The 13,125-nt window shown below is 40.9% G+C and overlaps 1 protein-coding gene across 1 annotated transcript in view; it reads left to right on the forward strand.

Annotated features, from left to right (window-relative positions):
- Positions 1–13,125, forward strand: part of NUP155 (nucleoporin 155) — a 45,091-nt gene that overhangs the window by 20,563 nt on the left and 11,403 nt on the right. Inside the window, exons 15-26 of the mRNA XM_089496449.1 lie at positions 1–95; positions 375–463; positions 1,059–1,121; positions 1,316–1,466; positions 4,096–4,162; positions 6,531–6,649; positions 7,124–7,227; positions 7,894–8,027; positions 9,012–9,203; positions 10,192–10,330; positions 10,480–10,615; positions 12,445–12,598. Of these exons, the coding sequence (XP_089352575.1) occupies positions 1–95; positions 375–463; positions 1,059–1,121; positions 1,316–1,466; positions 4,096–4,162; positions 6,531–6,649; positions 7,124–7,227; positions 7,894–8,027; positions 9,012–9,203; positions 10,192–10,330; positions 10,480–10,615; positions 12,445–12,598 (1,443 nt within the window). The remainder of the gene's footprint in view (positions 96–374; positions 464–1,058; positions 1,122–1,315; positions 1,467–4,095; positions 4,163–6,530; positions 6,650–7,123; positions 7,228–7,893; positions 8,028–9,011; positions 9,204–10,191; positions 10,331–10,479; positions 10,616–12,444; positions 12,599–13,125) is intronic.

Here is a 13,125-nt window from a genome sequence, read left to right on the forward strand (position 1 = left end):
GGAGAGCAGGCTTGTGCTACTTGCTTAATTCTTGCCTGCTCTTCTGCTGCTTGTGATAGAGAAGTCTCAAGTTGGGCTACCCGAGCATTTTTCAGGTAAAATGATTCATATCTGAATTGCATTTGTTTAAAGTCTGTTGCATCACAGCACCAATTAGGCTGTTTCTGAGCTTAAGTGTATAAGACTTGTTCTTATAACGATAACCATACTTTTTGTTCCATCTGAATGCAGTCAGTATTCATTTGTGAACAAGTGTTGGTTTTTTAACAAGCTTTACTTTTCAACCACCTAAAGAGGGATTCCTTACAGGTCCAAACCCGTTTCAAAATAATTTGAAAATTGAGTACACTAAAAAAATTTAATGTGAATTTCAGATATGGTGGTGAAGCACAGATGCGATTTCCTTCTCTGTTGTCTCCTCCAAGTAATGTAGGGTCTGTATTGGGTTCTCCTGTTTTACCTGGTAAGTAGTGAATGTGTTATGACAACCTTATTTTTAAATGTTGCTTGCTATACCTTCTGTCCATTGTCATTTTCTTCCCTGTAGAATGCTATATGTTAGATCACTACTGTTGTGTTTCTAATTCATATTCAGAGAACATATCCACATGTTTATCATTTTTGAAAGAAGAGGAAATGGACAGTACTTTCAACTGCACTGGCAGCCAGAAATCATTTATCAATAATTAAAAGTCTTTTCCTGCTCTGATCTTGTTTTTATGCCTTCCACATGTAAAGATTGGGGGGAGTGGCACAAAAATGATTTATGAAAAAAACTAACCTTTTCTTTCCGTTTCTCGCTCATTAATGGGATGCAAAGATGTTGCTTTTGGTTCGATCAGTCTTTTTGAATTGAAAATTTTCTGACTGGAGATGTATGTCTCTTAGCAGACTGTTGGTGGCAAAAGGTGAAGGAATACAATTGACATTCAAAAATTTTGATACCCCCAAATGTCTTGCCAGAGTAAAACTTTAGGTGTAATTTTTATAGTCTGTCAAGAATGTGCCCAGATAAGAAAAGAGCTGTTTTGTAATAAATATTGCTCTTTTTCCATTAGGTTCACCTCTTCCCCCTAGTAGTCCGTACCCAAATCCAAGTTTTTTCGCAACACCAGCACAAGGTATTTCCTTCTAGTCTTTATTGTAATTCAAAATGTTTGTCTATCTTATGCTACACAAACCTATATGCTTAATCACATGACCTGGAGTCCTGTTGTGGCAATACACTGGCATAACTAGCATTCACATTTTTAACTATCAAAAATACATTGATTCTTTAAATATTTTGAACTGTTTTGTTATGTTGATGTTTCAGGTTTACAGCCTCCTGCTATGTCTACTCCAGTATATGCTTCAAGTAGTCAGATGTCTCAGCCTGGTGCTTCACTTGGTGGCACAATGTGTCCTGAGATAGTATTTTCTGGAAAGCACAATGGAATCTGCATTTATTTTTCTCGAATTATAGGGTAAGTTTTTCTTGGATATAAGACTATATGTCTTGTTTGAACCCAACAAGTTATAGTTAAGCTTGGTGGAAATAAACCAGGCTCAGACTTCTAGTCTTCTCCTTGGCAGTCTCACTGAAGGAAGGGAAAAAGACATAAGCCCATGATTCACTGCAGTTATTATCATTATTATTATTATTATTATTATTAACCTTTATTTATGAAACGCTGTAAATTTACACAGCGCTGTACATGCAATATTTTTAGTTAGACGGTTCCCTGCCCTCGGGCTTACAATCTAAAAAGACATGACACAGAAGGAGAAGGGAGTGGTGGTGGGAAAGGGTAAGAGGTCCAGCAGTTCCTCTCTACCTCCGAGGCCTGGACCAAGGCAGATGGACTGGAGGGAGGGCTTGGCTTCAAAATGGAAGGTTAATCATTTTCCAGGGAAAATACATACTCTCAAGTAGGATAATACATATACAATACATAGCAATACAGGAAATGGATCGATAAACAGGCAACAAAAGAACATCAGATAGTAAGCGACAATTATGCAATGCCTAGGAAGGCTTCTCTGAACAGGATGGTTTTCAACTCCGTTTTGAAGCTGGTTAAAGAAGTGATGGCTCTTGCTTGTGGGGGAAGAAGGTTCCAGGAGTGAGGGGCAGCAAGTGAAAAGGGGCGAATCCGGGATGGGGCAGAGGAAATCCTGGGCTGAGACAGGAACCCTTGACTACCAGAATGGAGGGCCCTGGTGGGAAGGTGAGGAGAAAGAAGGTCTGATAACATCTTGGACATATTGAGCTTCAAACGTCGATGGTGCATCCACTGCGAGACAGCTGTAAGGCAAGACGAGACTTGCTGTTCAAGCCTTGGAGAAAGGTCAGGAGCAGAAAGATACAGCTGGGTGTCATCGGCATACAGATAGTAGGAAAAGCCAAAAGAGCTGATGAGTTTTCCTAAGGACAGTGTGTAGAGAGAAAACAGAAGGGGACCCAGAACATAGCCCTGGCGAACTCCAACAGATAAGGGAACAGGAGAAGAAGTCTGACCCCCAGCAACTACTGCAAAAGATCTACCAGACAAGTAAGATCTAAACCAGTCGAGAACAGAGTCTGAGAACCCAAGGTCAGAGAGTATGTCAATTAGGAGACAGTGATCAACAGTGTCGAAGGCTGCAGACAAATCAAGAAGAATGAGAACAGAGTAAAGGCCATTAGCCTTGGCCTGTAAAAGGTCATTCGAGATCTTAGTGAGAGCTGTCTCTGTGGAATGCCTTGGGCGGAAACCAGACTGAAAGGGATCAAGGATGGAGTTGGTTTCAAGAAACTTAAGGCAGCGCGAATAAACAACCCGTTCCAAAACCTTAGAAAGAAAGGGGAGAAGAGAAATCAGACGATAGCTAGACAAAGAGGAGGGGTCAAGAGAAGGTTTTTTCAGAATTGGGGAAATGAGAGCATGTTTGAAGTCCGACGGGAAGGAGCCTGTAGAGAGAGAGAGATTGAAGATATGGAGAAGCGAGGGCAGAAAGGAGGGAGCTATAGAGATTAGAAGATGAGTAGGAATTGGATCAAGAGGACAGGTTGCAGGTTTGGAAGAGTTCAGAAGTGTAGAGAGTTCATCCAAAGAGGCAGGAGGAAAGACAGAAAATTTGTTAGGCGAAGGCGATAGAAGATTAAGAGCAGAAGAAGAATCAGGAGGGACTATCTCAGAGCGAATAGTGGTAATCTTAGAGATGAAATAGTTAGCAAAGTCATTAGGAGAGAATGATGAAGAGACAGGAGGAGAGGGAGGTTTCAGCGACGAGTTGAAGATGGAGAACAAACGCTGCGGGCGCCTCTCATTGGCGGAGATCAATGATTTGTAATAATTCTGTTTTGCTATAGACAGGGCGCGTGAGAAGGAAGAAAGAACAAATTTGAAATGGATAAAATCATCCTTCTGATGCTGAACCATGGTTTAGTGTTACCTGTGCACTGGCCCATGGTGTTTACATTTAAAACATTGTCAACATTTGTTTTAAAAGAGGAACACTTTTTGGTTGGATAGAAAACAAAAAAAAAAAGCTCCAGTAGCATAATAGTTGTTGGTTTATATTTTCGGCACAAGAATACAAATACAGTTGGCTCTTCCTATCTGCTGAGCATCCACGGATGGTCACACCCCATTCCCCTCAATGGTGGCATGTGCACTTGGCTGCGCCATCCTGGTTGCATGCATGATGCACCACCACTGACGAGAACAGGACTTGAGGTCCTGCTAAATTTGCCATCCACGAAGGGGATGGTTTCAGAATGGAACTCCCGTGGATTTGAAGGACCAATTGTAGTATACTTCTAAAGTATATTCTTTCTATTTACTTTATTCTTTCTACTTTCTATATTCTGAAAGTTGTGTAATACAAAGGTTAGCTACACTATCTGTAAATAAGCTATGCATAGAGTAAAAGTTTGATTCTTTGTTGGATGATACTGGCACACCCAGTATTTTAGAGAGAATGTATGATCCCTTGGTGCAAATGTTAGATATAGATAGAAATATATTTTGTGACTAATTGAAATTCTAGCTCTTGAGATTGTATGAATAGCCTTTGGATCATAATGCAGTAAAAGTGCATGGTGAAAAATTAGTTTTTCCTGCTTTTCAGAAACATTTGGGATGGAAGCATTGTTCTGGAGAACATATTCAAGAGTGGCAACCGAGAAGTTATTGCTGTAAGCACTGATGGGTATTAATGCCTGTGTTTCTCATGTACACTTTCTATAGCTAATGATAATTTTCATACTGATGTTAATGTCTGTATAAGAAGGTAGACAAAAAAAAAATGAGGGCTGTGTTCCATTGGTAGTAATCTGGAGGTTCACAGTTTGGTGCCAGATGAGACAGGACACCAAAGTGGTGAATCCATCTGTTCTTTCCTCAATCTTATTAATCACATACATTACTTATACCCTGCTCTTCAGCCAAAAAGGACCCCTGGGCAGCTTACAGATAATTCATTTGACAGTTCCCTGCCATCGGGCTTACAGTCTAAATAAGACATGACACATAAGGAAAAGGGAATGGCAGTGGGCAAGAGGATCAAGTCCAACAGACTTGGGTGCTCTTCTCTCCCTCAGACACCAGAGCAATAGCAGTTTGAATTTGTAGAGCCTCTCGCCTGCTGGGTCAAGGCATAGTGGAGCTGTTACTGTTCTCTCAGAGGTCAGAGCAAAAGCATTTGGAATCAGGAGGGATGGCCTCTCATCAGCTGTTAGTCCTCTTCCCCCAATTCTTTTTGAATTGTTCTTTGTTCAAGATCAGCTCCTCCTATAGCCTGTTTGTGGCTTAATATATTGACAGTCAGAAGGTTTTTAGAACATGTTTTAGTTTTATTTAGTGCAGCATGGCAAAACACAAGACCATTTTCTTCAATTCAGCAACTAACATGTTTGTCTTCCTTCTATTTGCCATTTGTTTATTAAGTTTGGCAAGGCCTTAGCAACAAAGCAGTCCAGCAGAGATGTCTGAAACCTTAGTACAATTTAATAATATTAGTATGAATGCAGCTCATAGCTCTTTTGTGTCATTCTAGATATAAACCTATTTAGAGTTACTTGAGTAGGGAATAGTCCAAGCACTGAAGGCCAGAATTAAAGGATATGCCTTTCTTTAATTGTTCCACTTCAGAATGCAAGCGATAAAGCATCTTAGGCCCTGTCCAGATGGGCCTTTAGGTACGTCCTGGCGATGTACTAGGGTTGCCTTGGGGCATCCTTTACAGACGCCCTGCAACCCTAGTACATCAGCAGGACGTCAAAATGGTGGCGCCCTTTCTACATGGGCACCGCCATTTTGATGTAATGGCTGCACCGCGTCCAAACGGCACGGTGTGGCCATTACGTCTTGGTGCCGCTGCAGGGCGCTTGTGGTGCCCTTTCAGCGGTGCCAGAAGGAGCTCCATTTTGGAGTTCCTTCCGCTGCGTGTATCACTGGTGCGGCCTTTAAATGGCCGTGCCTGCGATACAGAGAGAAAGGGGCCAAGCAGACCCTTTCTCTCTTTCCTTACCGCTGTCGGGGTGTCCTTGGGGCATGAAGCCCCAAGCACACCCCTTTCCAGGCTGCAGGGAAGCGGCATTTTGCCACTTCCTTGGGACCTCCAGGGCTGCCGCTGTGGCAGCTGAGGCCCCAATCCATCGGGAAAAGGGGCAGGTGTAGGCCACCCCAAAGGGGCGGTCTGTATCCTGCCTTAGAATGCTTTTTCAATTCTCCTCCTCAATTTCTTCACATGTAAAAAAAATAGCATCCAATATGGATGGGTTCAGCTTCCTGTAACTGTTAACAGCAGATTCAAGTGGTCACTCTTTTCTAGATCATCTCACTTCAAGCTGACAGTTGGTGCTGATGCAAGTGTGAATGCATCATTTTGTTCATTACATCAAAAAAGAAATCATTAGACTTACTGGGAGTGGAATAGACCAAACTCTTCCACTGTGGTTTTCTATGTGAAAGAAATTAGGGCTAGGTGGATTAGAGCTTTCATATATGGCTGCTAGTCATGATGGATATATCCCCCACTTATTGGAGGCAATGTGTCTTTAAACTTCACCTGCTGAAGGACATGAAACAGTGAATGTTGCTGTGCTCATGTCCTGTTATGAGCATTCCATTGACAGATAGGCCTTTGGTATGATCCACCAAGGTTGTTCATATGTTTTCAAATGTTTGAAGTGAAGTCAGGTATAAATTTTACTTTTGGATTCTGGAGAATGTGAACCTTAAAAATGCAGTTGTTCATTCTCATGTAAATGTAGATGTGGAGTCAATTAACACAAGAGCAACAGCAGGTAATATGTGTTCTGACAGATGATGATGAACTGTTATTCCTGTTATCCTTTATCATTGGCTGGATGACCTGGGGCTGGTAAGAACTATAAGCTAACACTATATCAGGAGGAGCATAGATTTTCTTGAATCACCTATTCATAAACCTATTCATATACAGAATTCCTGTATTTATACACGCCATTGTTTTAAATCTCTCAATTAAAATTAGTAAAACATCCAGATATATTTGTATCATTTAACATCTTTCTGCTTTAGATTGAAAGCAGTGTACCACCACAAATGTTAGAATCTATACTACAAGAATTAAAAGGGCTACAGGATTTTTTGGACAGAAATTCACAGTTTGCTACAGTAGGATCCCTTAGAAATCCCAGGTAAGAATAAAGGTTATCTTGCTAAGGAAATCAAGCAAGCAGTGTTTCTTTGGCATTTGCATTGTATAGCTAATATTTGATTTGATCTCTGTATTGAAAAAGTAAACTTGTGCACCTCCAATATTTATGGCTGGATGTACATTTTTAACATTTTGATATTTCACTGGCTAAATTATTGGGTGATTGCTGCAAATATTACTTCCATCCTCCTCTACCACTGTCTGAATGGCAGCGAATAAAACAACACATTTCATAATAAACTATGTTAAGTGTTAATATGAAGTTTTTCATGTGATAGCTTGTAAGCGGAGGTGGTACTATTATTGCACTGTTTTATTTCTTGCTGTTTATTTAGTGTGATGTGGGTGTAACTACCTTAATTTTTGGCAACTTACATTTAATATGTGGTGACCTGAAACCTATGTATGTTATTTTTGATGTTCTGTTTACATGTTCTTCTTTTTCTTGAATAAGTTTTGCCACTCCAACTAACCTTCAGCAGCGGTTACTTGGATTCATGCGGTCTGATGGTGGAATTTCTCAGCAAATGCAACAAGAGATCCAGAGGAAATTTCATGGTAAAGTTAATCTTAAAATAAATTATTATCATATATTTTTGTCATAAAAACACAGAAACACCAAAAATATGCTAATTAATTTTTCATGTACATTTTGTATTTTTCCATTGTAACAGAATATAAATGTTCTAACAGTTTGTGAGGTTAGACTTCATATAGACTTCAAATTCCACAAGCTCGATCTCCATTTGGGAGGTTTCTGGATACTTAGATGTTTCCTCTGTTCCTCTTTTTGTTATATAGTCCTGTCTGAGTGTAATATATTTATATGCTTTCATACTGTTCCTGATATAGAAAAGCATAGCAATTGCATCATGCAGAGGCAAAGCATGCGTATGTTTTTCTGGCGATCTAAGTCTGTTAATGCTCATATTAGTTTCCATTTAAATTATGTGAACCCTGTAAAATGTAGCTTCAAGACAAAGAAGCAAGAGGTCCCATCTCTCCCCCTCACCCCCATTGTTGCATTACTACATGAAGGAATTGCTTAAATCTTGTGACTCTTACCTAGCGAGGGAGAAGCCAGGAACTACATGAGCGTGCAGATTCCTTCAAACCGTTCAATCCTCTTCTTTTTTATGCTTTCTTGAAAAAGATTAGGAGCAGCAAAGCTCAAAATTTGCATAGCTCAGTTGCAATTAAGTGGTGTGTGTTTCCGTTTTGTAGCAGAGGCACAGTTAGCCGAGAAGGCCTCCCTACAAGGCATCCAGCAGCTTGTTCGGAAAACCTGCCAGGCCTTGGCATTGTGGAAGCTTCTTTGTGAGCATCAATTTAACATTGTTGTAGGTGAGCTTCAAAAGGTATGTCTTGAATCACCCCTATTTTCTTGGCATAGAAAACATTGGGGCTTTCCAGACCGGCGCTTTGCACCGGCCTGGATACGTGCTAGGATTGCCTGAGGGCGGCGCCACCGCAAACCCTGCAACCCTAGCATGTCACCACGGCATGATAATGCCGGGGCCCTGTATACACGGGCACCACCATTATGACATCACGGTCACGCCACAGCCAAATGGCACAGCACGGACGTGACATCCCCGTGATGCTGCAGGGCGCTTGGGGCACCCTTTCAGCATCGTGGGAAGGAGCTCCGAAACGGAGCTCCTTTTTGCCACACGCATCACTGGCACGGCCTTTACATGGCCACTCCAGCAATGCAGAAGAGAAAGGGACCAAGCGGCCCCTTTCTCCCCTTCCCCGCAGCTGTTGGGGTGTCCTTGGGTCATGAAGCCCCAAAGACACCCCTTTCCAGGCCACAGGGAAGTGGCGTTTTGCCGCTTCCCCAAGGCCTGGAGAAGCAGCAGATTGGGCCCTTTGGGGCTGCCGCTGTGGATGCCCAGACCCCAATCCGGAGGGGAAAAGGGCGGGTGCAGGCCGCCTCAAAGAGGCGTGCCATAATTTTGTTTTTAAAAGTAGAAGGTATCTTTCTGTTATAATATTGTGGAAATTAAGTAACACTTACCAGTTGTGTAACCATCCTGGAGAAATGTCAGAATTCAAATCATAACTTGTAAAATAAAATACTACAGTTATTTTAAATGCCAGCAAGTGTGCTTGTTATATAAGTTATCTGAAATGAGATTTAACACAAATGTTAAAAAGAGAATGGTTTCAGATAAAGCATTCTTTTGTTAGGATTACTTTTTAAAATATATATCGCATATATTTTCAGAGGATTATTTGTTTGACATTGTGGCCTTTGTTGGTTCTTTGTTATGAATATAACAGGAATTTGAAAGCCATTTAAACTCCAATAAAACTTCTGTTTATGCTTCCTTATGTAGGAGCTTCAAGAACGTCTGAAGGTTACTACATTCAGAGATTTGGTAATTAGAGACAAAGAGCTCACTGGAGCTCTCATAGCTTCACTTATCAACTGCTACATCAGAGACCATGCTGTTGTTGATGGCATCAGTTCACATTTACAAGACATCTGTCCACTGTTGTACAGCACAGATGATGCTATATGCTCAAAGGTATGGTATAGTGTATGATATGTGTAGAAAAAAGGTTGGTTCAGTTGATTGAGATGTTGCTGTAATCTCTTTTTAATACTTTCATTCTCACTTTATACTATGGTCAGTCTCAAAACAAACCAACTTCAAACTGCAGATTTTAAAACTATTATACTTAAAACTAATCATGGTCGGGAATAAACCATGGGATCTGGTGTCATGGCAAGCCAAGATTCAGGAATAGTTGAAATTAAATGCAGCCTCACTCTTCCTCTTAGCTGAACTGTTTGGGAGTCGGTGGGGGGGGGAGGGGGACAAAGTTCACTGTAGTTCCTTACTGTTCACCTGTATTATGGTAGGCTATAATTAGCATAATGTATGAAAACAGGGAAAGTGTTGTGTCAATGATGCACCCTTGTAAAAGGTGCATCTTTAATATTTCCTGTCATATTTATTCTCTTAAGAAACAGGATACATAACTGAGCTGCATTCACATTTGGGAGTAAGCACCACTCAATCCAATGGGACTTAATTATGTAGGTATATATAGGATTTCATTGTGTTTCTCAAAAATAAAAACAAAAGTGCAAATTGTTTACTCAAGTTTTTCATAAAATGGAACAATGAAGTAGAGTGTCTGTAACTGAATGCTTCTCAATGTGTTCTACAGAAAGATAGGGGCTGCTTATTACAAAACTACTTTCCTTCATAGAAATTCACTTTTGTGTAGCTCATAGGTGAGTTGAATTCTCATTAAGTGTGACAACACCATAGCCCTTTTTAAAATAAATAAACATGCAGTATAAATGCAGTATTGGCAGCAGATTCCCACTAGGTGTTCAGTGACTGTCTTTGTTGGAAATTAGTTTTTGTTTGACATGTCCCTTGTTGTTGTTGTTGTTGTGTGCCTTCCGACCTATGGTACCCTCAAGGCGAACCTATCATAGGGCCTTCTTGGCAAGTGTTGCACAAATGAAAATTGAAGACTTTTTTGCTTGTTTCTCCCTAGGCAAATGAACTACTACAGAGGTCACGACAAGTTCAAAACAAATCTGAAAAGGCAAAGATGCTAAGAGAGTCATTGAATGAATATCAAAAGATTAGCACACAGGTGGATCTTGCAAATGTTTGTATACAATATAGACAAGGTGAGCTACAAATTCATAACATTCCTATATCAGTGTGTCAGAATGAAGCTTTTGGGTGAGTCTCTTTTGGATGTTATGTTTCTAACATTCTGTAGTACTGTGCAGACACTTATCACTGTTCTTTTTTTTCTTTTCTTTTTAATTCCAAGTTCGTTTCTATGAGGGTGTGGTGGAACTTGCTCTCACTGCTGCAGAAAAGAAGGATCCCCAAGGTCTTGGACTCCATTATTACAAAAATGGAGAACCAGAAGAGGATGTAACTGGATATCAAGCTTTTCAGGAAAGGCAGGTTCTTTAGATATAGTCTGACATTTTCCTTGGGGGAAGTGTGTTGGCAGTAATCTACCTGTGTTGTGTAAGTGTGCTTAACATTACAGGTATACCCGTTAACAAATGTTCAAACAGTGAAGTTCCTTTTTGCCAAATCTTTGTATGGCTGCTGAACACTCCTCCACCCCTTTTCTTCCTCTCTTCAGCTGGAGGTTTTTTAACAGCATTGACATTGGGAGGGTGGTGAAAGAGGACTGGACAAACAGACATTTGGAGTCAGGTTACAGCAGTTTGTCTGCAGTAAATGTGGCAATAAAGCTTCAGCTGGGAAAGAATGGCATTCTTGGCCAGTAGAGAAGAAGCCAACTATTAATGGGTTAATTGCTCTCACCACCCAGACTAGGCAAGAGATTGTGTTACTTAAAATGGACCTTTGTGGGTCCACATCTCCTCTTACTTCAGTTCTTCTCCTTACTTTGCCCAAGAAAGGACATATGTCTGTCTTCTCTGCTTTCTCTGGCCTTATTTCTTCAATCTAAATCCTCCTCCCCCCCTTTCTCCTTTTTCAGTCCTATTTTTTTTAAAAAAAGAAAAAAGAAAAAAAACCTTTAACCTTTGGTTTGCTGTAATGGTTTTTCTCCCTCGCTTGTTCTCCTCCCCCCCCCCCCTCCTTTCTATTGTTTTTCTCCTCCCTTCTTGCCTCTCTCTGAAATGAGTCCACAGGATAGGGAAAGTTAAAGCCAAATCCAATATAAACTTATATTGGCTTCTCAGAGCTCTCCTGCCCCAAGGCATGTACTTTGGGGTGTGCATGCCTTAAGGCATGCATGCCCTGGAGCTGCAAAGATGCACACACAACAACAAACCTCTTCCCATAACAATCACTGCCTCCTCTGGAGCAGCCTATGCTAATGAAGTTGTTCAATCTGAAAAGGATCCTCCTGTTTCGGACCTTACAATGACTGAGGAACTGGAGTCAGTTTCCATTCAGCAGCAATTAGAAATGCAAGTGGACCCTCCAAATGCAAAAATGGAAAAAATGCCAATGAAAAACATTTTTTTTGTGTGTGTGTGTTCCTGAAAGAGCACCTCTAGAAATGCTAGGTCCTCTGGCACAACTCTGTGGTCAACATCTCCTGGGTGTTGGTTATAGAACTGCACCAGAGGACTTACAAATGCCTAGAGCATAACCTATGGCAGATCTTGACCACAGAATTGTGTTGGAGGACCTAGAGATTCCTAGAGAAAACAAATTAACCAAATCCGTGAATAATCAAATCCACAAAAGTCAAAACCATAAATGTGGAGGATGACGGTAGAGGATTTAGCCTCTAAGGGAGCTACTAAGGATGAATTTTCAGAGGGGCCTATGGAGACAGCAGCTAAACCTGACAGGGCTGCTTCCCCTCCATCTTCACACATTCTTGCCTAATATCTGTTGACCCAGTATTTCCCACAGTACCTCCGAGCACAAGAGAGAGTGTGCATGTGCTGCAACCTCTGGCAGCAGCCATGTTATAGACGCCAACCATTTTGAGCAAGGCAATACCATCTCTAGGCAATGCCTTTGTCTTTTCCTATGGCCATGCCCTTATTTGAACCAAATTAATGGATTCAACAGATTTCCTCTGTGGTGGCAAAGGATCAGAAAGCATATACAGGTTCCTTTATTCTGTCCTTACCAACCAAATCCCTTGGAAAAACAATGGCACATGCTTTTGTCATCTTCTAGAAAATCACATGAAAAAGGAGAACTGGAATGATAAAATCATGGAGGTTGGATGCTGAGAATGTTTCAGATTTTTGCTTTTGAGTCATATTTCTGTCATTGCATCTCTTTGCAGAGTAAACTGCTATAAGTGCATCACAGACACTCTTCAGGAGCTGGTCAATCAAAGTAAAGCTGCACCACAGTCTCCCAGTGTGCCAAAAAAACCTGGCCCTCCCGTCTTGTCATCTGATCCAAATATGTTGAGTAATGAAGAAGCAGGACATCATGTAAGAAACCATTAAAGCACACATGGAAATGTCACTGACTCTGTGGAAAATATTTTTATGCTGGCTTTAACCACAGTAGCAAGGGTTCAAGGAGCTACTTTGGGTATGCCTAGGGTTGCCATAAGTCAGGACCTCCAAACCAGGACAAATGTAGGACAAGATTTTCAAATGTAGGACACTTTTTTTTTTCTTTTATTAAATGGAGGACATGCAAAAAATTTGATGATTTTTTAAAAAAACATTAATATAAATGCATGTTTCTTAGGCATGATCAAAATGGAGGACATTTGGGCATTATTCCTAGGGAGATGGCAGAAATGTACTTCCCTTTCTGGCCAACCCCCCCTCCCCCCATTCCAAACAGCACATTTGGGCATTGAACATAGCTTTACTTAACATGGCCTCTTGCATATTTCAGAGGCTTATTCCATAACCAAACCCCTTGGGTTTAACACTTAGCATGGTTTAACATGGCTATGCATATTGAACATGTCCAGGTGGTTTCACAAGAAGTGGATTTGCCATTT

The sequence above is a fragment of the Sceloporus occidentalis genome, unplaced genomic scaffold (genome assembly GCF_023333645.1).
Source record: "Sceloporus occidentalis isolate IW3139 unplaced genomic scaffold, rSceOcc1.0.p SCAF_1, whole genome shotgun sequence".
Taxonomy (NCBI): domain Eukaryota; kingdom Metazoa; phylum Chordata; class Lepidosauria; order Squamata; family Phrynosomatidae; genus Sceloporus; species Sceloporus occidentalis.